At 48.3% G+C, this 24,972-nt stretch overlaps 1 protein-coding gene across 9 annotated transcripts; it reads left to right on the top strand.

Moving 5' to 3' along the window:
• The first annotated feature begins 2,079 nt into the window (after positions 1 to 2,079).
• On the top strand, positions 2,080 to 7,167 carry LOC109744515 (mitogen-activated protein kinase kinase kinase ANP1). Of its 9 annotated transcripts, XR_012189491.1 has the most exons (14): positions 2,080 to 2,684; positions 2,825 to 2,864; positions 3,612 to 3,660; positions 3,725 to 3,830; positions 3,935 to 4,005; positions 4,332 to 4,397; positions 4,489 to 4,596; positions 4,678 to 4,758; positions 4,853 to 4,930; positions 6,125 to 6,156; positions 6,236 to 6,284; positions 6,379 to 6,452; positions 6,563 to 6,657; positions 6,741 to 7,167. XR_012189491.1 is itself a non-coding variant. In XM_073504971.1 (12 exons), exons 5-12 carry the CDS (start codon positions 3,979 to 3,981, stop codon positions 6,397 to 6,399), a joined length of 462 nt encoding a protein of 153 aa, XP_073361072.1. In that variant the 5' UTR covers positions 2,080 to 2,684; positions 2,825 to 2,864; positions 3,612 to 3,660; positions 3,742 to 3,830; positions 3,935 to 3,978; the 3' UTR covers positions 6,400 to 7,167. The 9 variants fall into 9 exon arrangements, 5 of the variants coding, with proteins under 5 accessions (XP_073361072.1, XP_073361070.1, XP_020159232.1 ...); XR_012189493.1 differs by having other exon boundaries at positions 3,742 to 3,830; positions 6,379 to 6,570; positions 6,662 to 7,167; XR_012189490.1 differs by having other exon boundaries at positions 6,379 to 6,570; positions 6,662 to 7,167.
• Positions 7,168 to 24,972: the final 17,805 nt, after the last annotated feature.

Genomic DNA, 24,972 nt, shown 5'->3' with positions numbered 1-24,972 from the left:
ATCATCAATTTTCAACCCTTTCTGACTTCATTTGTTATTTTTCATGCATTTACTGATTTTTTCCAGCTATAAGACCCTGAAATTGAAAAGCACTACAAATTAACTCTGAAAAGGTTGAAAGTTGGCATGGTATCATCATTTCACCCACATAGCATGTGCAAGAAAGTAGAGAGGCTTACGGTAAAAACTGGATGCACTTCGTGTACAAAACGGACAATCTCTTTCGAAGTATCAGGGTTTCATACGGAAACTCATCTGTTACAAAAGGATTTCATTTTTTGAACTTATTTTAACTCCATACCTTTTCTGTGTTTAAAATGCACCATTCAAAGCCACATCATTAATTTTCAACCCTTTCTGACTTCATTTGTTTTTTTCATGCATTTACTGGTTTTTTTCAGCTATAAGACCCTGAAATTGAAAAGCACTACAAATGAACTCTGAAAAGGTTTTAAGTTGGCATGGTATCATCATTTCACCCACATAGCATTTGCAAGAAAGTAGAGAGGCTTACGGCAAAAACTAGATGCACTTCGTGTACAAAACGGACAATCTCTTTCGTAGTAACAGGGTTTCATATGGAAACTCGTCTGTTACAAAGGGATTTCATTTTTTGAACTTATTTGAACTCCATACTTTTTCTTTGTTCAAAATGCACCATTCAAAGCCACATCATCAATTTTCAACCCTTTCTGACTTCATTTGTTATTTTTCATGCATTTACTGATTTTTTTCAACTATAAGACCCTGAAATTGAAAAGCACTACAAATGAACATGGATAGATAAGTGACCAAATTAATAGTAGTTCATCATCACATTAAAACCAAAGTACATACATAGTTCAAATTGAACAACATATAGCTCTCCAGAGCATCTAGTTAAACCATACATTGAAACTATGTAAAACCTTTCAATGCAACAACAAATGCGATCATAATCACAACTAAGGTAACAATTGATCAAAGGCATAATGATACCAAGCCTCGGTATGAATGGCATATTTTCTAATCTTTCTAATCTTCAACCGCATTGCATCCATCTTGATCTTGTGATCATCGACGACATCCGCAACATGCAACTCCAATATCATCTTCTCCTCCTCATTTTTTTATTTTTTCCTTCAAGTAATTGTTTTCTTCTTCGACTAAATTTAACCTCTCGACAATAGGGTCGGTTGGAATTTCCGGTTCCACCACCTCCTACATAAATAAAATCTATGTCACGTTGGTCGGCATAATTGTCATAAACAATAAATGAACCAAATAGTTATAAAAAGATAATATATACCACATCCGAATCATAGACATGACGAGGGCCGACGGGGGCGGATACCAGAACCATCGCACTATATAATAACAAGGAATAATAAAAGTAAGAAAATTAGACAAGTATCTATCTCAAGTAAGAATTTTTTCTTTCAGAAAGAAGATAAGAACAAGAGGCTCACCACGGTGGTGCCGGCGACGAGATCGGCGCGGGAGATCGACGGCGGTGAAGACGGGGACGGGACGTGACAGACCGCTAAACCTAGAAAAATCTTGGGGAAAATGGAGCTCGGAGGTCGAGTTTCGAGAGAAGAAATATTAACTAGTGTGGCTCGGACATTTCATCGAACACCTCATGTGCATAGGAGGTGAGCTAGAGCACCCAAATGCCCTCCCCTCGCCAGCCAGCAAAAACAGAGCAGTGTGGAGTGCTCTGCTCGCCGGCGATGGGCTATATATAGGCAACTCATTTGTCCTGGTTCGTGGCTGGAACCGGGACCAATGGATGTGGGCCAGGAGCGAGCCATTGGTCCCGGTTCGTGCCTAGAACTGGGACAAATGGGTCCAGACGAACCGAGACCAAAGCCCACGAGGCCCCGGCCGGCCACCTGGGCTCACGAACCGGGACGAATGCACCAATTGGTCCCGGTTCGTATAAGAACCGGGACTAATGGGCTGGCCAGGCCCGAACGAAAGTCTTTTTTCTACTAGTGAGTACTCGTGCCACCGCCTATTATTTTGGTGCCCCGCCAGGGGCATTTTCATCATTTCGCATCCAGGCGTATAAAAGGCAGCCTCCCGTGGAGAAGACCTAGCCGCCGCCTCCCGTCCCACTCGCCTCCCCCTCCTCGTCGCCCTCCTCTCTCTTTCTCTCTCGCTAACCCCTCTCTCTCCCCATCGCGCCGGCCGGTTCCGGTCAGCTCTGGCCCGCGCGTCTCCCCCGCGACCCCCGCCTCCTCTCCTGCCGCCGCCGCCGGAGAAGCTCGCCGCCGATGCCGGTGACCTAGCCCGCGCATCTTCCCCGCGACCCCCGCCTCCTCTCCTGCCGCCGCCGCCGCCGGAGAAGCTCGCCTCCGCGCCCACAAGCCTCGGATTCGGCGGGATCCGGGACGAGGAGGGGTGGATGAGACGGGGGAGGAGGAGGAGGAGAGAGTGGGGGCGTCTAGGGAGGAATATCCCCGCCGCCTCCTCCGCTCCTGCCTCCACAAGTCAGGGGGATGGGGCTGCTCGGGCTTAGCCTGTGGGCAGCGATGGAGGAGAAGGGCCGGGCAGGTGCGCGCAGGCGGGAGAAGCTGGGGGCGCTCGTCGGTTGGGGAGATGGCGACCACCTGAGCTTCTCCGATTGACCTAGACAGGGCCACGACAGCATAAGCAAGGGGTGGGGGCGAGCAACCCTCTGAAGCCACGCATGTCTACAGGTAGCAGTCGTGCCCCTCCTCCTCACCTTCGCTTCTTCCCTCCTCCTCTCCAATCTGTGATGCCCATCTGCGTCCTTGATTTTCCAGTTTTCTGATAATCTAATTTTGATTCTCATATTCTGGTTACTTGTGGAGAGTAGAAGAAGAATTTTGAGAATGAGATTGATAAAGATGAACAAGGTGAACTCTCTCTCTCTCTTAAATACAGTCACGCTTGATGTTTGATTTTTCTGTGTAAGAGAGCACGTGACATGATTTTGTATTTCTATTACCCACTGACAAAAGCTAAATTTGTAAACGAAGGTTTCAAAAGTGTTTGTTTTAATCTTGTGGTCTGACAGAGCAGTACATGATGTTGGTCATGCGAACAGAGGATGTTCTTCATGCCTCTGTATGAGCTAGCTGTCATAATTGTACATCCACCCTCCGTTTTCCCATTTAGGCCTGTTTATCGCGAATTAGGTTTCGAAGAAAAAAACCGATTTAGGAAATTAGTAATCAGCCATTACCATTCATTTCGTCAGAAAACATAGGTGTTTTAAATGTCTGCACGCCGCATACAATAGAATTTATAATAGATAGTGTTTTTTAACTTCTCATTATAGCCTCAAGTCGGCCAAGAAAAGTGATTATGCATGTCTTACAAACAAATTGACATTAGTCTTGTGGGTACAAGACACACCCTACCATAGATATTACCTGCTATCATATGTAGTAGAGTTACTAAACTCTGAGCTCCTGGATAGTATAAACGGATGCCTGATTGTTACATCTGCACATCAATTTTGTATGAGCAAATTTTGTCCTGTGTCTCGGTTAATCCTCTCAAATTAAATACAGTGAAATCTAACGATGCTTTACAGTTAATCCTCTCAAATTAAATACAGTGAAATCAAACAATTTAATAGCTTGGATGTTTGTTTCCAGGAAGTAACGGTCAAGGAAGAAGAGTTAGATGCTACTGAAGATGTCGATGGTAAACATATGTCTCGGTTTTGATATTATACACGTTGTCACGCTAACTTTTGAACCCTTCTTAGTTGTCACATATGTACAGACCACCCGCTTTGTCACAAGCATGGCAGCCTGCTCAACTATCTCCACTGCCTGCATACAGCTGTTTCAGAACAGCGCCGATCAACCCAGGTTTATGTTTCCTTTCCAAGGGCGTTCGAATATAATTACCATCCATCGATTACAGATGTTACCAGTACTGAGTGTGTGCCTTATTAGTTTGTTCTTTATTACAGAGTTCGGTTGTAGAAGAACGAAACGAAGCACACATCAGGAAGTCATGCTCTTTCCAACAACAACAGCAAAAGTAAGTGATGATTCATGTTTATCTCTGATATGGTTGTTTTCCTCCATAATAAAGTATATGGGAATTTGGGCTTGCATATTAATATAGCTTCAGATGCTTTGTTTTGGGAAGTTGACAGAAATCAGTGGTTGTACTTAAGCTTCCGTTCTTTATTTACCTTCTAGGAATAAATTCAAATGATTAGTATATGCATAGCAGTGTAATGCAAGTGATAGCCGTGGTAAGGCCCAAGTGAGTAGCACTTCTCCGACCGATTTGGTTACCAATTTAGTTGTTGAGGCTTTCCTTCATGTGAGGTGATTTGTGGCTTTTGTTTCTACGATTAGGCGCATATAAGAGAACTTGAGGAAGAAGTGAAGCTCCTCAAGAACCTTTCACACCCCAATATTGTGGTTAGTAGATGAAAGATCGATTACATTTTAGATACTCTATACTTGACTGCTAGACTGCAGTTGTTTGATCTACTTCCTGTGATTTGAGAAGAGGTACCTCGGGACTGTCCGTGAGGAAGACACACTGAATATCCTGCTGGAGTTTGTTCCTGGAGGGTCTATCCAGTCGCTTCTTGGAAAACTCGGTTCATTCCCGGAGGCAATAAGTAACCATCAATCATGCGGTTTTCTGTGATTTGACTCGCAGAGGAGAAACTGATTCGTTGCGTATTTTGATCAGGTCAATAGGAAGTATACTAGGCAGATTTTGCAAGGGTTGGAATATCTGCATAGCAATGCAATAATACATAGAGACATTAAGGTAAAAACTCTGAAGCCTGAATATACTAGAATCTTTGTGTCATTGATTGTTTGGTTGTGCTAATTATCTTGGTGATCATGGGATTGTTTTACAGGGTGCAAACATTCTTGTTGATAACAAAGGCTGCATTAAGCTTGCCGATTTTGGGGCATCTAAGCAAGTTGCCAAGTTGGTAAGATTGATGTTCAATATGCTGTTAAGGTCGAGTATAATAGCTTGGAAGAAATAAAACCTTCATGTGCTTGTCAAGTGATCAAAACAATAATTTACAACAGAATAGCAAATGCTAAACCTTTCCTGTCTAATTATGCCATCAGATTATGGATTCTTATTTGTTGCTCTTGACTACCTGTGTGCATGAAACATGAAAGTGTGATTTTGGTTCCAAGCAGGCTTATGGTAAAGTTCTTTGCAGGTATTTGCATTATAGTTCCTGCATAATCTCTTGGTAATGAAGCGTTGTCCGGGGCGCTATCTGGAATACCATCTCTTTCTAATGAATTTATGTGTTAGTTGCTGCCTTCTTTCATTAGATAGTTCGAATAATAATACAAACGTATGGATTTTTGTAAACTGGTATATGATTCAATGTTATATATTTTGTAAACTGGTATATGGTTACCAGAGTCACCTTGCATAATTTTTTAAAGGAAGAGTGAACGCAGTCCTGAACTTGCACTAATATATTGTGATGCTCCTACTTTTTGCAGAACAATGCAGTAATGATAAGAACTAGAATTAGACTGCATTGCATATATGTATAGGTTACCACTTCTTCACTGTAATTATTTGCCATGTAAAAGCCAACTCACATGTCAAAATATGCTCTGAAGATCAGTTTCTTACAATTTGTAATAGTGAAACTCTTGCTTCTTTGCCCATAATAGAAAATACACCAATTTTTTTATCACCTTAACTTGTCGATGGCATACCATCCTATCACAAACCCTCAATAATGTCTAAGTCTTTTTTTACCAGCTCTGAGATATTACATAGTGATGTCCCACAATTAAGATTATTACTGTGAAAAAGAACTAACCTCATGTACTTTGGTACAGCCTTCACATAAGAAGCTGTACACTAGAGGGAAGAACATGATGTGTGTGTGTGTGTGTGGGGGGGGGGGGGGGGTAAAACCCCTGGGTATGCATTCTTCACTTGAACATATTCAATAATTTATCCCAATACTCTCTTTCTATTTTTGTCTTTTGAGGGAATCTAAGATTTGATGTAAATCGGTTTTGCCTTTCATTTCTTCGTAAAAATTATTTTTTGTACTATAATTATTTAATGTGGTGCATCTCTTCTAATAATCTTAGCCGACCTGGTTTACTTGTTTTGATACGATTGTTCCATGGAATCCCAGGGTCTGATGAAGCAAGGTGCAGGACACCTCAGGTACCCTGATCCGACCTCACCACACTCCTCGAGCCGGCCCCTCATGATTCTTACAATGTTATTTCTTCTCTTTCTCTAGAACCGCCTATGTTTGTGACAGTGCACTGGGCTCAAGCGACAATGAGCAGGTTGGTGCTTTGAGTGTTTTGCCTTGCGATGTTCCGCTTGTTCTTGTTTCTTAATTTTTAGTCAGCTTACTTTGGTAAGCTCCTCTTATGGCAGGTGGGAGGATCGTTCAGCTGACCAAGTGCAGTATGACGGTGATCTCTGAACAGTTGCATGGAGGCTAATAACATGTTAGCTCCTTGTAATATCTTGGTTGATGCCATCTGTCAGATTTAGCCCACCGAGTCCCTATTTTGCATTTACTTTGCTTCTCTAATGTTCTCTTCGTACTGCAAGGAAGACGCGAGGGTTAGTTGCATTCCTGCTGCCTTGCTTGAGATGAATCCATTTGGTTCTTTTGCCTTTCAATTCTGTAACACACCATCGTATCTATTGGTAGGTGTCATCCTGCTTCTCCTTGCATGTCTATTTGTGCGCTTGGGTTGCAGATCAGGTTACTGACACATGGGATCGTACAGTTATTCTATGACTCAGGGCCCACCCTGGTGGTCATTATATCTCTGGGTTAAGCAAGCTGAGCAGGTTATGCAAGCTACTGTGTAAAATGCGCATGCATCACTGCCTAAAAAGGGTCCAGACAGCAACGACAAGTGCTTACTATGCTCCATTAGAGAAGCTAAGAAGATAATTTAGTTTGGGTGAATTTATTAATTTATTAATTAGCTTGAAGAAGAAAAATATTTCAGAACAGTGTGGTCATAGAGTTATGTTCAGTTTGGTGCTTTGGGTCATTCTGGATAAGTGATTGGGTAGCGGTTGCTGTTTACTCGCAAGGGATGGATTGGTGCAAGTGAGTTTATGAAAGCCTACTAGAACTGTTTGTGGAAGTAGTTGTATGAACATGTTGTGTGCAACTGAACTGATCTGATTGCTTATCTTTGGAAATCTTCACCTGTTGTGTTGTGCATTGGTCTGCATTATATTACTCTTGTATTTTTATTTCTCTTTTATGATAGTTTAAGGTGAAAACAGAGTATTTATAATTGTGACATGGACTATAGACTTTTCCTAAGTTTTTAGGTGTGATGGTGGTGGTGTGACCACAGATTTATATGTCTGGATTAAGTTGATAGGCCTGCTGTGTTTCAGGCGTGGTGTTCTTCCTTCAATAAATTGGCAGATGCTTGCTTTTGTTAATTAAAGCTTCAGTCTTAGGAGGTACTGCCCTGTGCTTGAATGCGGTTGTCTTTGTTTAGACAGCAGCCGAGCCCAGTCAACAATTATTAGTAGTAGTTACGAGATAAGGCAGAGGCATATAGGGCCAGCCGTCGTATATGCAATGCATGAAAGTTGCTGTTGATTCCATTCAAGTAACGAATAAATAGTAGTTGCTAATTCTATTCATAGTGATTAGAACCATAGGTAAACGTATGCTTCTAACTTTCATATGCATGCTTCCCAGTGTACATACGATGTGAGTTCATCTTCGCCCTAGATGCTTGTGGCTTCTCTCTTTTGGTGCAGTTTACAAATAGAATGCAAAGGCAAGTTTAATTTCTAATGTCCATGTAAATCCTTGAGATTTTTGGTGTTTATGAACATCCAATAAAAAAAGAGTTGAATGATATGAAAGGGGAAATAGACAGGAGTGAAAATTATGTGGCTGCAGTGCTGATGAATTTTAGGATCTGAAGCTACTGCTTATGGATACCAAGGTTGTAGTACTTGTAGCAGCCACTTATGGATACCAAGGTTGTAGTACTCGTAGTAGTGGCTGCGCTAGAGCTCACGTTGGTAATCCACCGCTGATTTCTCGACGGACATACTCTTCTATACCTCGACCTCGCCACACACAACTCCTCCCGATGCTCCTCAATCTTCGCCACCTCCTGCATCTCCAGCTCCAGCTCGGCGATCTCATGAGGAAGCAGGTGCTCCATGGCCACCATCGCCTTTCCGGACGTGGGTCGCATGCTGGATTCCGAGGTGGCCTAGAATATCTTGGCGTGTGCATCCTCGATCTTGGCGTGGATGGCCTCGACCCGGGCCAGGGCGACATCGGCAGCACGGACGGCAGCTCGAGCGCTCTCGGTGTTTGCAGCCGCCGTCGCAGCAGCTGCTGCAGCTGTCTCGGTTGCTGCAGTTGCCCTGTCGGTTGGCGCAGACACCCTCTCAGCAGATGCGGCGGCACTCTCGGCGTAGGCGGCCGCGCTCTAGGCGCAGGCGGCGGCGCTCGAGGAGGACGCAGCCACCGTACGGGCCCTCACGAAGCGTTTCCACGGTGTCATCTTTGAAAGAATGGGTTGCGGGAATGGGGATCGGGATTCGTGGATTCAAGGGTTGCCGGCACTGGAGCAAACGAGCCAGCGAAGCTTAAGGAGGAAGACGCAAACGGTTCCCACAAAAAAACCATGTGTGATGTTGTTGATATTTTTTATTAGCTGTGAAAGACGAATTTGGAGTAAAGTTGCAACAGATGGTGTTTTAAATGTGCGAGAAAATTTATAGTACTAATACAACTGTCATGTCAAAATTTCAGGGGTCATTTGACCTTTTCAGATATTTAAGTGATTTTCTAGCCATTTAATGACCGTAGTTCAAATTTGAACTACATGTACATGCAACAGCTAACCATAACGGTTTTAAAAGTCATATTTGTGTACTTGTGTGCGAGTTAATTCCATGTTTAGTAAATTGGAAGGAATTTTCAAACATATTGGTCTCATGGCTATGACACAAAGCATGGAGTGCCATGGCATTTAAATTCCAAAAAATTAAAGAAAGATCATAAATACATGAAACCTTGCTTGATGTAATGTCATGCCACCAAGATGATGTGGTAAAAAAATTGGCATGTTTGACGAAAGTTTGGACACACGGCCCTCACAAACAGGAGAAACTCACTAGAAGGCTCCTGGTTTCGAGTGGGAACAATGCATATTTGATGACAAACGGGAGATAGCTTCCTCTTATGGCCTTCAAAAAATTACTACAGTTAACATGCACTAATACAACTGTCATGTGAAAATTTGGAAAATTCCAGAGGTCATTTGACTTTTTAAAGACATTATGTGATTTTATAGAAATTTAATCACCGTAATTCAAATTTGAATTACATCTACATGCAACGGCTAACCATAACGGTTTGAAAAATGATATTTGTGTACTTGTGTGCCAGTTAATTCCATGTGCAGTAAATTGGAAGGAAATTTTCAAACATATTGGTGTCACGGCTTGGACACATGCATGGAGTGCCATGCCATTTAAATTCCAAAAAATTAAAAAAAAAAGATCAGAAACACATGAAACCTTGCTTGATGTAATGTCATGCCACCAAGATGATGTGGTCAAAATTTTGTCATGTTTGACGAAAGTTTGGACACACACCCCTCACAAACCGGAGCAACTCACTAGAAGGTTCGTGGTTCTGAGGGAACAATGCATTTTGATGATGAACGGGAGATAGCTTCCTCTTATGGCCTTCAAAAGATTTCTACAGTTAACGTGCACTAATACAACTGTCATGTGAAAATTTGGAAAATTCCAATGGTCATTTGACCTTTTAAAGACATTATGTTATTTTCTAGCCATTTAATGACCGTAATTAAAATTTGAACTACAGCTACATGCAACGGCTAACCATAACGGTTTGAAAAATGATATTTGAGTACTTGTGTGCGAGTTAATTCTGTGTGCAGTAAATTGGAAGGATTTTTCAAACATATTGGTGTCATGGCCTGGACACATGCATGGAGTGCCATGCCATTTAAATTCCAAAAAATTAAAAAATGATCAGAAACACATGAAACCTTGCTTGATGTAATGTCATGCCACCAAGATGATGTGGTCAAAATTTTGTCATGTTTGACGAAAGTTTGGACGCACACCCCTCACAAACCGGAGCAACTCACTAGAAGGTTCATGGTACCGAGAGGGAACAATGCATGTTTTATGACGAACGGGAGATAACTTCCTCTTATGGCCTTCAATTTTTTTGTACAGTTAACGTGCACTAATACAACTGTCATGTGAAAATTTTGAAAATTCCAGGGGTCATTTGACCTTTTAAAGACATTTAAGTGATTTTTAGCCATTTACTGACCGTAATCCAAATTTGAACTACATCTACATGCAACAGCTAACCATAACGATTTGAAAAATCATATTTGTGTACTTGTGTGCGAGTTAATTCCGTGTGCAGTAAATTGGAAGGAATTTTCAAACATATTTTTGTAACAGTCTGGACACATGCATGGAGTGCCATGCCATTTAAATTCCAAAAAAAAAATCAGAAACACATGAAACCTTGCTTGACGTAAGGTCATGCCACCAAGATGATGTGGTAAAAAATTGGCCATTATGACAAAAGTTTGGACACAGACCCCTTACAAACTAGAGCAACTCACTAGAAGGCTCGTGGTTCCGAGAGGGAACAATGCATGTTTGATGACGAATCGACGATAGCTTCCTCTTATGGCCTTCAAAAATTTTCTACAGTTAACGTGCACTAATACAACTATCAGGTCAAAATTTGGAAAATTTCGGTGGTCATTTGACCTTTTAAGACATTTAAGTGATTTTTGAGCCATTTAATGATCGTAATCCAAATTTGAACTACATCTACAAGCAGCAACTAACCATAACGGTTTGAAAAAAAAATTGTGCTTGTGTTCGAGTTAATTCCATGTGCAGTAAATTAGAACAAATTTTCAAACATATTGGTGTCACGGCTTTGACACATGCATGGAGTGCCATGGCATTTAAATTCCAAAAAATTAAAAAATGATCACGCGATGTAAATATCTGGTCAAAAAAGAAAATGTAAAGATCTGGCGAGACAACCGGGCCCACACGTTTGACACTCTATTTCGTGCCTCGAGGTTTGGAAGGTGAGTGGCACGGGTTATTAATCAGACACGGTTCTGTATTGGAAACCATCAGCTATTAAGTTCACACATGGCTTTTGCTGCCGGAATCGTGTGTAATTCAAACTACAGTACTCGTAAATTCAGGTGACTGCCGTGTGTACTGTTCCCGTTGATCTAGATTCTGGCCGCCAATAAATACTACCTTGCTCACGTTGTCCCGCCTGCATTCTCATCTACATCCTCCCCTCGCTCGCCCTCTATCTCTCTATGTTCTGAGATTGATGTTGCTATGACTTTGCCATGCTTAAGGCTTGTCACTTTGGGCCCGGGTGCCATGATTTCAGATCTGAACCGTTTCTGTTATCACCATTATATCCATGTTCTAGATCCGGTCTTGCAAGTTATAGTCACCTACTACGTGTTATGATCCGGCAACCCCGGAGTGACAATAGTCGGGACCACCCTGGTGATGACCGTAGTTTGAGGAGTTCATGTATTCATCGTGTGTTAATGCTTTGTACCGGTTCTCTATTAAAAGGAGGCCTTAATGTCCCTTAGTTTCCAATAGGACCCCGCTGCCACAGAAGGGTAGGACAAAAGATGTCATGCAAGTTCTTTCCATAAGCACGTATGACTATTTACGGAATACATGCCTACATTATATTTATGAACTGGAGCTAGTGCCGCATCGCCCTAGGTTATGACTGTTATGTGATGAATATCATCCAACAAATTACCGATCCAATGCTTACGAATTTATCCTATATTGTTTCTGCTAAGTTACTACTGATATCATTACTGTTGCACTTGCTACAAAATCACTTATATCACTGTTACCGTCACTATTGCTGCCACTGCTTCTATTATCAAAACTATCAAACTACTTTGCTAGTGATCACTTTGCTGCAGATAATTAATCTCCAGGTGTGGTTGAATTGACAACTCAGCTGCCAATACTTACAAATATTCTTTGGCTCCCCTTGTGTCGAATCTATAAATTTGGGTTGAATACTTTACCCTCGAAAACTGTTGCGATCCCCTATACATGGGTTATCACGGACGCGCCTAGCTTGCTCTGTGGTGAGCCATCGATCTGTTGGGGAACGTAGCATGCAATTTCAAAAAAATTCCTAGAATCACGCAAGATCTATCTAGGAGATGCATATCAATGAAAGGGGGAGAGTGTGTCCACGTACCCTCATAGACCGAAAGCGAAAGCGTTAGGTTAACGCGGTTGATGTAGTCGAACGTCTTCACGATCCAACCGATCTTAGTACCGAACATACGGCACCTCCGAGTTCAGCACACGTTCAACTCGATGACATCCCTCGAACTCTTGATCCAGCAGAGGGTCGAAGGAGAGTTCCGTCAGTAGAACGGCATGGTGATGGTTATGGTGATGTGATCCGCGTAGGGCTTCGCCTAAGCACTACGATGCTATGACCGGAGGCGTAAACTGTGGAGGGGGGCACCGCACACGGCTAAGTGAACAATTGATTTGCCTTTAGGGTGCCCCCCGCCCCCGTATATAAAGGAGGGGAGGAGGAGGCGGTCGGCCAGGAGGGCGCGCGCCAAGGGGGGAGTCCTACTAGGACTCCACTCCTAGTAGGATTCGCCCCCCCTCTTCTTTCCAACGGAGAAGCGAAAGGGGAAAGAGGAGGAGAGGGAGAAGGAAAGGGGGGCCGCGCCCCCCACCCCTTGTCCAATTCTGATTGGGCAAGGGGGGCGCGCGCCACCTCCCGTGGCCTGCCTCCTCCTCTCCACTATGGCCCATGAAGCCCATTAAATTTCCCGGGGGGTTCCCGTAAGCTCCCGGTACTCCAAAAACTCCCCGAACCTCTTCGGAACCATTCATGTGTCCGTATATAACCTTCCAATATATCAATCCTTACCTCTCGACTATTTCGAGACTCCTCGTCATGTCCATGATCTCATCCGGGACTCCGAACAAACTTCGGTCACCAAAACACATAACTCATAATACAAATCATCATCAAACGTTAAGCGTGTGGACCCTACGGGTTCGAGAACTATGTAGACATGACTGAGACACATCTCCGGTCAATAACCAATAGCGGAACCTGGATGCTCATATTGGTTCCTACATATTCTACGAAGATCTTTATCGGTCAAACCGCATAACAACATACGTCATTCCCTTTGTCATCGGTATGTTACTTGCCCGAGATTCGATCGTCGGTATCATCATACCTAGTTCAATCTTGTTTCTGGCAAGTCTCTTTACTCGTTCCATAATGCATCATCCCGTAACTAACTCATTAGTCACATTGCTTGCAAGGCTTATAGTGATGAGCATTACCGAGAGGGCCCAGAGATACCTCTCCGATACACGGAGTGACAAATCCTAATCTCGATCTATGCCAACCCAACAAACACCTTCGGACACACCTGTAGAGCATCTTTATAATCACCCAGTTACGTTGTGACGTTTGATAGCACACAAGGTGTTCCTCCGGTGTTCGGGAGTTGCACAATCTCATAGTCAGAGGAATATGTATAAGTCATGAAGAAAGCAATAGCAATAAAACTTAACGATCATTATGCTAAGCTAACGAATGGGTCTTGTCCATCACATCGTTCTCTAATGATGTGATCTCATTCATCAAATGACAACACATGTCTATGGTCAGGAAGCTTTACCATCTTTGATTAATGAGCTAGTCAAGTAGAGGCATAATAGGGACACTCTGTTTTGTCTATGTATTCACACATGTACTAAGTTTCCGGTTAATACAATTGTAGCATGAATAATAAACATTTATCATGATATAAGGAAATATAAATAACAACTTTATTATTGCCTCTAGGGCAAATTTCCTTCACGATCACGTTGTGCGGTGAGCTGCAGCCTCTCGGCGCTGACATGTCTATCTTGATCCGCGGCGCTGAAGCACAATGCGCCAAGGGTCTTGTCGGGGAAACGACACCTATGGGATCACTGGAATCCCTTCTACGGTCGGCGGGCACGGGGTTGTGAGAAGAGCAGGTCTAACAGGAAGCACACGGATCGTTTACCCAGGTTCGGGCCGCGAGGATGCGTAATACCCTAGTCCTACTTTGGTGGATGTATTGAGTGTTCTTGTGTTCTTGGGCTAGCTACGGGGTGTAACTTGCCCAAAAAAGCCGAATCCTCCTCCTGGTCGCCTTGGGCCTCCTTTTATAGGCAAAAGGGGTTGCCACAGTGGCACACAGAAGGTGGAAAGGTGCACAGCGCGCGAGCTTATCGCCCGGCGTTACGGGACAAAGTGCATTAAATGCGCTACTTAGGTGTCCATAAGCTTTATTGGGGACGGGAACGAGGCCCGTCCCGTCTGTCGCCTCTCCACCTCGCTTCGACACGCGCCCAAGCCAGCGATGCGTGCGGTGCCATGTAGGTAGGCAGGCAGCTGAGGTGGCGCGGTGGTGGAGCCTTCACGAAGATTTGCACGCCACCACGCAGGTGCTTGCTGAGTTGGTGTAGAGGCCGCCCGTCGCCACGCAGGTGCCTGCCCAGCTGGTTGAGCTAGCAGCTGCTTGGGGACGGCGATGGAGTCTTGGCTGGTGCGGTCCTGACAGTGGCCCCGCTGATGCCCTCGGCAAGGGTCTTGCGGGCGGCCCGGCAAGGGTCTTGCCGTGGCGTCGCAGTCGTCCCGGCAAGGCGCTTGCCGGGGGTCTTGTGGATCTCCTCGGCTAGGATCCCGCCGAGGGTCGCCGTCTTCTGGTCCTCATCTGATCTTGTGTGTTCATGATCTTGACGAAGATCTGCATGCCACCACGGAGGTGCCTCCCGAGCCCTGGTCCAATGTAGTTGGTTGGCTGGTGTTGGAACCCACGGGCTCAAGGGTGGCTCGCTCCACTAGCATTGGGCAAGCTGCCCCGGCAAGGCTCTTGCCGGGGCCGCGGAGGCCACCCCGGCAAGAGCCTTGCCGGGGGAGCCCACCTAGCCCTCTTGCTCTTTGGTGTTTCTGGTCTTGGCATTGCCTCGGTTGTCTTGCGCTTCGGCTTCCCTCTTCTGCCCTGCTAGGTGTGGCCGCGGCGCGTGGCTCTGACTGCCCGTGCACAAGTAAAGGGGTAAAAAGAAGAGCCCCTACTTTTGTGCACCGACAGGAGCCCCCGGGCCTGGGCCACACATAAGCACGAAGCGTTGTTGGGCCAGGCCCAGAACGGTGTGCGGGCAGGTGGGGCGGATTTTTACTGCAGTAACTGTTTTGTCTGCTGCGCGTCCCCACGACCCACGTTGAACGCGCGACGTGGAGGGGTGTGCGTGACGTGGGGGTCATGCGTGGGGCGGTTTCCGCACGCATGCGTCACATCGCAGTTAATGGGAAAAGAGGTGGCCCGCGCCTTTCCCATAAAAGGGATAACCACGGGCACACTTCTCATTTACCCTTCGTGCTTTCCCCAGTCTCGGAACCGCCGTCCCCTTCTTCCTCCTTCTCGAGCTCTTGCCTTCGGCCGCCGCCGCCGCGCCTTTGCCATCCTCCATTCCTTGCTTCCCAGCCGCCATGGCACCCAAGACTAGCAGAGGCAAGGGAGTGGCCAAGGACGCCGGGGAGAAGGAGCCGCCGGAGAGCGGGCTGGCGGTGCGGCGGACGCAGCATGCCTACTTCCTGTCGACGGTCGACGCAATCGAGCTCCGAGACTACTTCAAGCACCTGTGGGGGTGCAAGACGGGAAGGGAGACGACGGGGCATCCGGCCACGCGCATCATCCCCGCTGCCTTCGCCGAAGCCGGCCCGGATCGGTACCCGTTCTTCGTCGACTACTTTTCTTACGGCCTCTGCCCCCCTTCTCTGATTTCTTCAGCGACATCATGCACACCTACGGCTTCCACCTTCTGGATTTTACTCCAAACGTTGTGGCGTGTATGGATCTTTTTGCGCACCTCTGCGAGGGTTTCGCCGGGGTGCATCCCAACATGGCGCTCTTCCACCACTATTTCTTCCCTAGCATCCAAAAAGGGGGCGCCATTTCCGGTTGCATCACCTGGATCCCTAGGACCCAGGAGAAGGAGATATATCCGGACGGTGCCCAGAAAGAGAGGTGGGAGGAGTGGCGAGACCGATGGTGCTGGATTGAGGAGAAGGATCCACCAGCATTCTGCGAGGTTCGCCAGGCGCCGCCGGTCCAAAGAAGCGACTGGAGAGATGTCGACGTCAATGACAAGAAGCTCACGGTCGCCTCCACCAGGATCCTTTGCCTCACCGAGGCCGGGCTCACCCTTGAGATGATCGGGGCGGATTTCATCCGCCGCCAAATCGCTCCGCTGCACAACAAGGGGAGGCCGGCCCGGCTCTTCACGAATGCCGCCGACATCATGAGGCTCCGCCCCGGCCTGGACCACAACTTCACGGTGATGGGGCACACCCACTTCTGCCACCGGCTCTTTCAGCTCGACGTGAACCACCATGGCGAGGTCGAGCGGTCCGGCAAGGCCGCGAAGCCCGACAAGGTCGCCAAGGGGCCCTTGTTCAAATTGCCGGCGGGGGTGGCCCGCTGAGAAACAACTCGCGCCGAAGCGACATCATTGCCATGATGCCGGAGTTCAACGCGCATGGCCTCGTCCCAAGTTGGGTCGAGCCACCGGAGGACCAGGTGTAGGTGTTTTTCGACACCTTGGAGGAGAAGTATGTCACCACCGAGCCGCGGCTCGTCCAGGACACCACCTAGGCGGAGCTGGACTACATCGCCGCAAGGGCAGTGGAGGCGGAGCTCGCCAAGGAGGCCGGCAGCGCCTGCGGCGTGGAGGACAAGGCCGCGGCAGAAGCGGAGGAGAAGGAGCTCGCCCAGTGGGCGGAGGCCGCTGAGGAGGCTAGCAGTGCCGGCACCGGAGCCCCTCTCGTTGAAGATGTGGTCGACGAGTCATCGTCGGAGGAGGCCGAAGCCGTCGACCCTCTGGCCACGGGGAGTGGGCGAGTCCTGCGGCGGGCCACCTCTGGCGAGCCAGTTCGGCCCGGCAGGGTCGTGGAGCCCCAGCAAGCCCAGGAGGCCTCCACGCGCCAAACGAGGGCCGCGGCTGCAAAGAAATTGGTGAAGGCCGCGATGGCGACGAAGAAGGCAACTACCTCTTCTTCCTCCAAGCGCCCTCGGACTCCGTCGTCTTCCCCTCCTCTGGCAGATGTCGACGCGGAGGTCTTCTTCGACTTCGGATCCCTCAGCCCAAGGAGGAAGAGGAAGGCAGTAGAGGAGGAGGTGGAGGACGAGTAAGTATCTTGCTCCTTTTTGTCATCTCCGTCTCCTCAATCTCTGCCACTTGTCTTGACCTGTTCTTCTTCCTTGCAGGGATGCGGAGACACTGGCCCAGAGGGTGAAGAGGTCCAGGGCTTCGGCGAGCGGCCAGCCCCCGGCAGGTACTTCCGGCACACCGCTGGTGGTGTTGAGCAGCCCGGACAGCAGCCCCCGGCACAGCCCCCAGCGTAAGCTCATCACTCACCCCACGTCGACGTGTGTCGGTGGTACGATCCTTTGGCGCTGACCTTGCCGTGGTTGCAGGAGGAGGACAACAGTAGGACGAGCCACAGAGGGCTACCACCAACACGCCGCCCCCATCGACCACGCCGCCCCGAGGGGCGTCCCCGGCAAGGGCACCAAGCACCGAGACCATGTACACGGAGGAGGAGGAGGCGAACTCGGGCGCTGGTGGCTTCGCCTTGGCGCTAAATGTTGGTGGGGAGGGGACCTCTGCTTCTCAGCCCGGCACGGGTAAGTTACTCGCCTTCCGTCCCTATTCCTTTTTCTGTTCTTTGTGAATTCTTGGTCTTGGCCTCGCCTCATCCCCTTCTCGGTATCCAGATCCCCCTCGGTGGACCCAGAGGACATAGACACCGTCATCGAGGATGTCGCCAAGGCAGCCGAGGCGGAGGCCGAGAAGATCGCCGCCGAGGAGGACGCTAAGGGCGGTGCTGAGGACGCCGCCAAGGGGCCTGCCGGGGAGCCGGCAAGGCTACTGCGGAGCTGGCCGGCAAGGGGCCTGATGGGGAGGCCGGCAAGGCCACTGCCGAGGAGGAGGTGGTTGATGACCAGCCTTCCTCCTCCGCTGCCTCTGGCTCCGGCAGGTATCTGAGGGTGGGTGACGACCTTTTCTTCCACCTTCCAGGGGCGTCGAGCTCCAGGGCGCCCGTCGAGGGAGAGGTGTTCGACGAGGAGGTGCTTGTCGCCGCCGGGCTCGAGGTCGTTGACGAGCCGAGCACCGGTGGCGACGGTTCTCAGGAGGAGCAGTTCTCCAGGCCATGGGCGCCAATTTTCGGAAGCTCCAGGCGCTCCACCGCGCCCGTCTGGACAAGGCCAAGTCCAGGATGGGAGCGGTGGACAAGGCGGAGGCGGACCTCAAGGTGCGCGTCGCCGAGACGCAGACTTGGTTCTGCCAGGCTTGTGAGGAGCTGAAGGTCGCCCAGGGTGAGCTGGCCAAGCGTGACGTGGAGCTCACCATGAAGCGGGCCGACTTCGAGAAGGCCCAGGAGACGACGGAGATCTTGGCCGCCGCAGCCGAGGCCGCTCGGACCCAGCACCAGGACACGCTGAACTCCCAGGAGGAGGACCTTGCCGCGCGTGAGGAGAAGCTTGCCACAACGCTCCGCGGCAAGGATGAGGAGGTGGAGAAGCTCGTCGTGCAGCGGACCCAAGAGCTGGAGCAGAGGCACAGGGAGGCGCTCGATGCCCAGGCTCTGGTTCACGCCGACAAGGTGAAGGAGCTGGAGGTGGAGCGGGACAGGCTGAAGGACCAGACCCTGAAGCTGGCCGAGGAGAAGAACACGCTCAACGGTGCCCTGGTGGAGGCGCAGGGCGCAGTACTCGGCAAGGCTGAGCAGCTCTCCAAGGCCAACGACTCCATCAAAGATCTGACGCTGAAGCTGGAGGGTCTTGAGAAGACGCTCTCGGAGGCCAAGGCCCGGGAAGGGACCCTGGCCAAGAATCTGGAGGCCGAGAAGCAGCAGCGGAAGAACGAGGCCGCCAACCACAAGGATTTTGTGGAGGGCGAGAATCGCAGGATCAGCCGCCTCGAGGACGTTGCCGGCAGGATCACCACGTAGCTGGCCTCCATGGGTATGCCAAACGTGAGGTACGCCCCGGATCGCAACACGACCTCCAATGCCAGGCTGACCCTATTCTTCGATGGTGTCCTCGGGGCCCTAGAGCAGCTCCACTCCGATCGGGCGTCCTCTATGGCCGACGAGTCCCGGAGGCTTTGCCGGGGTGCCATGACCAAGGTCCTCACCAAGGTGGCGTACTGGAACCCCGACCTCGACTTCGCCGCCGCGCTGGAGAGCTTGCCGGAGGGTGCCTACCTCACGGTGCTCAAGGAGCGTATCATGCCCATCATCAGCTGCATCGACGGAATCGAGAGGGTGGAGGGCCAGCACCGGGATTAGGCACCCCATTTCTCATCACCGCTGCAGGTCCATGACCAAGACAACTTCTATCTTTAGTTAGAACCGCAGCAACAATGGATGTAATATAACTCTGCAGTACTTTTGATATTATGCATGTTACTTTCCTATTCAATCCCCCCTTTGTATGTTCACCCTACGCTAATCGGGTAGGCTTGCCGGCACGTAAACCCAGGGCGGCTCCTCGGGGACGGATCCCCAATGGCCTGTCGGGTGTGCTTGCTGCCAGGCGAACCACCTTACCGCTCCCAATGCGGCCGCTCGAACCTTCGAGCTTGACTCGAGTCAGAATCGAGAGCATTGCCAATTGCGAAGGCTACCCTGCTGTTCTCGACGCGGCCGCTTAAGCTATTGAGCGGATTCGAAACAGAGTAAGGGCGTTGCCAATCGCGGAAGGGCCCCCTTGCGTGTAGGTTTTCCATACATAGGGCAGGACCCTCGAGGGTAATAACCTTATATAAAAAGGAAATATTTAAAGTTCGGCATGACTTAGCTTTTCTGTTGTTGCACGGGCGTCCATCGCATCTGCAGATGGTGCCGCCAAGCTTGGTCGCCTTCTTCCTGGGAAGCCATGGCGACGAAGAACCGCTAGGCTAACTGCTAGATCAAATTCTCACGACTGCGCCCCCTACCTGGCGCGCCATAGATGTCGGGGAAACGACACCTATGGGATCACTGAAATCCCTTCTATGGTCGGCGGGCGCGGGGTTGTCAGAAGAGCAGGTCTAACAGGAAGCACACAGATCGTTTACCCAGGTTCGGGCCGCGAGGATGCGTAATACCCTAGTCCTGCTTTGGTGGATGTATTGAGTGTTCTTGTGTTCTTAAGCTAGCTACGGGGTGTAACTGAAGGAAATATGCCCTAGAGGCAATAATAAAGTTATTATTTATTTCCTTATTTCATGATAAATGTTTATTATTCATGCTAGAATTGTATTAACCGCAAACATAATACTTGTGTGATTACATAGACAAACAGAGTGTCACTAGTATGCCTCTACTTGACTAGCTCGTTGATCAAAGATGGTTATGTTTCCTAACCATAGACATGAGTTGTCATTTGATTATGGGATCATATCATTAGGGGAATGATGTGATTGACTTGACCCATTCCGTTAGCTTAGCACACGATCGTTTAGTATTCTGCTATTGCTTTCTTCATAATTTATACATGTTCCTATGACTATGAGATTATGCAACTCCCGTTTACCGGAGGAACACTTTGTGTGCTACCAAACGTCACAACGTAACTGGGTGATTATAAAGGTGCTCTACAGGTGCTTCCAAAGGTACTTGTTGGGTTGGCGTATTTCGAGATTAGGATTTGTCACTCCGATTGTCAGAGAGGTATCTCTGGGCCCACTCAGTAATGCACATCACTATAAGCCTTGCAAGCATTGTAACTAATGAGTTAGTTGCAGGATGATGTATTACGGAACGAGTAAAGAGACTTGCCGGTAACGAGATTGAACTAGGTATTGAGATACCGACGATCGAATCTCGGGCAAGTAACATACCGATGACAAAGGGAACAACGTATTTTGTTATGCGGTTTGACCGATAAAGATCTTCGTAGAATATGTGGGAGCCAATATGAGCATCCAGGTTCCGCTATTGGTTATTGACCGGAGACGTGTCTCGGTCATGTCTACATAGTTCTCGAACCCGTAGGGTCCGCACGCTTAAAGTTAGATGACGGTTATATTATGAGTTTATATGTTTTGATGTACCGAAGGAGTTCGGAGTCCCGGATGAGATCAGGGACATGACGAGGAGTCTCGAAATGACCGAGACGTAAAGATCGATATATTGGACGACTATATTCGGACTTCGGAAAGGTTCCGAGTGATTCGGGTATTTATCGGAGTACCGGAGAGTTACGGGAATTCGCCGGGGAGAAGTATTGGGCCTTATTGGGCCATACGGGAATAGAGGAGAGAGGCCAAAAGAAAGGAGGCGCGCACCCCCCCTCTGGTCCGAATTGGACAAGGGGTGCAGCCCCCTTTTCCTTCTCCCTCTCCCCCTCTTTCCTTCTCTCCTACTCCAACAAGGAAAGGGGGAGTCCTACTCCCGGTGGGAGTAGGACTCCCCCCTTGGCGCGCCCTCCTCCTTGGCCGGCCGCCTTCCCCCTTGCTCCTTTATATACGGGGGCAGGGGGGCACCCCATAGACACAACAATTGATCTATTGATCTCTTAGCAGTGTGCGGTGCCCCCCTCCACCATATTACACCTCGATAATATCGTAGCGGTGCTTAGGCGAAGCCCTGCGTCGGTAGAACATCATCATCGTCACCACGCCGTCGTGCTGACGAAACTCTCCCTCAACACTCGGCTGGATCGGAGTTCGAGGGACGTCATCAAGTTGAACGTGTGCTGAACTCGGAGGTGCCGTGCGTTCGGTACTTGATCGGTCGGATCGTGAAGACGTACGACTACATCAACCGCGTTGTGTTAACGCTTCCGCTTTCGGTCTACGAGGGTACGTGGACAACACTCTCCCCTCTCGTTGCTATACATCATAATAAATTCGGCCGAAGGCCAACTCATGAGAAATAAAGTAAATAAAGCTGCGGAAGCGTAGACGAATAGCGAGTCCATCCGACTCCATAGGGCAATCGCCAAGCGTGGATCGTAGCCTCACTCCTGATCGGAAAACTCCTCTGCAACATAAGACGTTGCAGCCGTGTAGGTCAGCATTTTGAATATGCCGGCAAGTCATGAAGAGAGAACAACAATAAAATTTCTAATACTATATGCAATTTGGCTGTGGGGCTCTAAGTTTCATTGTTTTGCGAAAAAGCCGGTTTTTCTCTACAACAAGGACTTGTTTGCAATTACTACAAAATTGTTGGTAGTTATTGAGATGGTTCCGCCAACCAATGTCTCGTTCCCAATTATTAAATACCCCCTCAATTAATTTATTAAGTTCAGTGTTGAGATATCCGAAATACTCCAATTCCAGAGGCTCATTTGTCCGTAACCGGGGACACGGCTAATCGATTAGGTTGTTACTCTGCAGAGCTTTGTGCACTTTACCTGCAAGAATCGTTCCCTCCTTTAAGTCTTCGCACTGCCTGGTGTTTGAAGACGGGACGAACGAAACAGGGTCTTCCGAAGAGTTCCTCTGGGCCACTGCCGGTGCCCATCCAATCCTACCGTTCTTCTACATCTCGTAGCACCGTCCGGCCAGAGTCACGCCTAGGGTCGACCAAGCCAGAGCCCATAATGGCTTGCGGCTGCACAGGTAAGCTTCCGGTCAATGGGGTATCCATCCGTCTCTTCATGGCTGGGTGAAGCTTTCCGCAAGATGTCATGGCGCTTCTCCATGCATCCCGGCCATCCGCTGGTTTCTCCAGGGTGCCCGTCAACCGTCCTCCACCCAGTAGTGAATTTTGAAGTCCATCTTGAGCTTGATGTCATGGGGTTTTCATCATCTTGACTCTCGCATCTCCCTTATGAATCACTCAACCAACCCCGTATACGAGCATAGCAAAATAAACTACACCGTCCCGGGCATTGGTAACAAGGGAGAAGGGTTCATCCTACCTCATGATACTACTCAAGAACATAACTTAACAAAATTCTCCTACTGCATGCATGGTGGGGAGGTATAACTCTAATGCAATAAAATCTTAGGTATTGTAAAAACATGATCAAATGACTTGCCTGGCTGACGGTCTTCGAAAGCTAGCGACTCGTAATAGCAGGCTTCGCACTCCGGAAATTCTACCGAGTCAAAAAATAGCACAAATAAGTATAGCACAATATAACATAACAGCAAGTTGAAGTAAAACACCCACGTACTCAAACCAAAACCAAAGTAAAACTCGGAGAAAGCAAATCAAGGTTTTCATCATATCAAGCAACAACTAAGAAATAGTTTTACACAACTAAAACTTTTCTTAACAGAACCTAAGCATTGGTTTTGCTAACTAACAGAAGGGAAAACATCATACAAACTAGGAGCAAAAAGAATCACATCAAAAGCTATTATAGAACTCCTATTATGCCTAAAACAATCCTAGCAAAGAAAATAAAATAAAAGTTTTATTCTACTGTAAATAAAAGTTCATCCTCTGTAGCTACAGAAACTAATCTAGAATAAACTATAAAATAATGAAAATAAAATAATTTACTAACTAGAACAGTAGGAAAACAACAGCTAGCTAAATAAACTAGAAAAACTTGATTTCGACATAAAACTAATTGTTTATTAAATCTAAAATACCCAAACAGGTTCCTACTGCTAGGCATGGTCAAAACTAAGCAGTAAAAAAAAGAATCACAAAAAAAATCCTAACTCAATTTATGGCAGAAAAACTAATCTGTCTAAATCTAATATAAAACTATTTCTAATAATTTAAACATGGCTAAACATATTTTCTACAGAAACTACAACAAATTTGCAAACTCACAAAAAAAGAATCAACTAAAAATAATGAACCAACTAAAAAATAGCAAAAACAAAAACAAAACTATTCTGCTAAAAACAGAAACTGAAAAAAAACAACTAGCGCTGCTGGGCTATCTAACGCTCAGGCGTAATATAACCTAGAGGTGCCCGCGGCTAAATAGAAAAGCGACCGGTTCGATCTAAAAAAACAAAACCGTACTAAACTGAAAAAAGTCCGAACTAATCTAACAAAAAAAACCCTAACTGTTCACTACTTCTAATCTGCGCCGTAGATTGCAGATCGAACGGTGGAGGGCGGCTCCGGCGACTTACAGTGTGGCGACGACGGCGCGGCTGCTCCGGTGGTCCTGGGCGGCGGCGGCGACGTCGGGGAGATGCGGCGGAGCGTGGCGAGGTCGAGGGTGGTCTTGGTGATGGTCGAAGATGACGGAGGCGAGTGGGACGAGCTCGGCGGGGCTCCTGGTGCTCTGCAACTCCGGCGGCGGGCGGTGATGCTCGGGGCGGAGGCTTCGGTCGTTCCTGGGCGACCAAACCTTGTCAAAAAGGTGGGAAACGGCGAGGGGAGTGCTTGGATGGAAAGAGGGTTCGAGGTGGTGCTCACTGGCGGCGAACGTGGCGGCGAACCGAGGCGGCGGCGGCGAGATGCGAATGGCGATGGCGTGCGATGTGGTGGGTTTGGAGCGTAGGGTTTTAGGGGGTTCGAGGGAGGTCGAGCTTGGCCTTTTATAGGGCATCAACTTGGAGGAGGGGGCGTCTCGGGATTACGATCCCGAGAGGATCGGAACCGCGGCGGCGGCGGTCGTGCTCTGGGCGGCGTTTGCGTGCGTGAGAGGAAAGAGAAGGGGTGGGGCCAGCGCGTCGGTGAGAGAGGGAGGCGATCGGGCGACCGAGGCGGAGAGGGTTCAGGTGCGGGGCGCGCTGGGCTACGGCTGCTCGGGCGCTGGCGGGCTGGCGCCTGCCCCGCTGGCTGGGCCGGTTGGCGCTGGCTGGGCCGGTTGGCCTGGCTGGCGCCTCGGGCCTTCCCCTTTCTTTTTGAATTAGAGAGAAGAGAGAATATAGAAAAATATATATTATTTTTAT

Source organism: Aegilops tauschii, chromosome 7 (assembly GCF_002575655.3).
Source record: "Aegilops tauschii subsp. strangulata cultivar AL8/78 chromosome 7, Aet v6.0, whole genome shotgun sequence".
NCBI lineage: Eukaryota > Viridiplantae > Streptophyta > Magnoliopsida > Poales > Poaceae > Aegilops > Aegilops tauschii.
This window is presented reverse-complemented; position numbering and strand designations above follow the sequence as displayed.